The sequence below is a fragment of the Arachis ipaensis genome, chromosome B07 (assembly GCF_000816755.2).
Source record: "Arachis ipaensis cultivar K30076 chromosome B07, Araip1.1, whole genome shotgun sequence".
Taxonomy (NCBI): Eukaryota; Viridiplantae; Streptophyta; class Magnoliopsida; order Fabales; family Fabaceae; genus Arachis; species Arachis ipaensis.
The window spans coordinates 2,265,459-2,266,947 of NC_029791.2; the positions used below are offsets into that span (position 1 = coordinate 2,265,459).

The 1,489-nt window shown below is 31.3% G+C and overlaps 1 protein-coding gene across 1 annotated transcript; it reads right to left on the reverse strand.

The window, feature by feature from the left end:
• LOC107609034 lies at positions 1-1,064 on the reverse strand (the record flags this gene model as incomplete). Its single annotated transcript, XM_016310852.1, is given in 2 exon segments — positions 1-474; positions 870-1,064. Coding segments are annotated over 2 exon segments (318 nt in total). The 3' UTR covers positions 1-255.

Below are 1,489 nucleotides of genomic sequence, written 5' to 3' on the forward strand. Positions count from 1 at the left end.
ATTGTTTTTAACACATTGAATCAATATATGTATCAACCAACATCAATGTGGAGTTTAAAATTAGTTGCATATGCATAGACCAAGATAATCATATTATTGATAACAAAGACTTAAGAAGCTTTCAAATGTTAACAATGAAGCCAATGAAAAACAAGACAACCTTATTCTGGCTTCATATACAACAGAAACATATCTGAGAATTGACAAAGCATGTTCCTAAGAACCCCATGTGCTGCAACCTTTGTGACACAGAATCTAGCACTCTTTGTACCTTTTCTTAGAGGAATCAACCTTAGAGTCATCACCATTTGTGGCATGTTTTGCACCACCATTATTATCACCATCATTTCTAGCTCCACCTTCATGGATTTTCTTGCTCTTCTCTTCAGCAACTCTCTCGAATTCTTCAGCTGTTGATGGTGCCCTTTCTTCCGTCAATCGGCCGCGGTTAGCACTGCTTGTTTGTCCATAATTCTGAAACATGCATGACCCAATTCATTCATTCATATGATAAATCAAAATCAAAGAAAAAGTTTATATCTTGGTGGAAACTCAGTAACCCAGTTAACCTCGTGTGAAGTTGATAGTTGAGCTGTTAAATAATAATTTAGTCAAATTTATCAAATTATTTAAAGACTCTTTAACTATCAACCTCACTGCACATAAATTTTCACCTTATATCTTACATTGGTTACTCCAATTTCATTTTTCTTCTAGGATCATTCTTACCCATTAATGAAAAAATAACACAAAATTATTCAAAGCTATAGTAGGTCATGTAAATTACCAAGCAGGCAAGTAATTCAACAACAAAATATCTAGGTACAAAAATTAAATTAAAGGTGAAATTTACAAAATAAAAGGTATACCTTAGTGGAATTGTTGAAGATTGGCCTAGTAGTATTAGGCTTAACCAAGGAGGATCTTGAAGTGGAATTGAGAATGGTAAGGAAATGAGAACCAGCCATGGATGATGATGATGCTTTGAGTTTGATGGAGACTATTTGGTAATTTTATAATTGTAATGAAGAATAAGGTGGAGACTCTAAAGTGATGTGGTGTTGGGTGCTGTATAAATATGCCACTTCATGCAAACCCAAAAAGCAAAAGGACAAAATTGCACATTACCTCCATACACATATCCATGCTTTGCCATTTGTTCCCTCTTCTTTTATATGCTAATCCACTTCTAATTGACTCATCATCTATTTAACTATCAGATATATATTCTATCCGATTTTATAGAGAAACTAAAAAAAAAAATCATTACAAAAATTGTTTTAATAATATATACTACCCTTTTTTTTATTATGTATGTTTAAATATTCTATGGTGATAAATTCATAAATCAATACAATAAATAATTACCTTTTTTAGTTTTCCCTTATCTCAAAGAAAAATTATATTTTTAAAGGTGTTTACGTTACACTAATGGAATCACAATCATTCTACGTATATGTTAAAATTCAATCATCAATTAATTATTAAA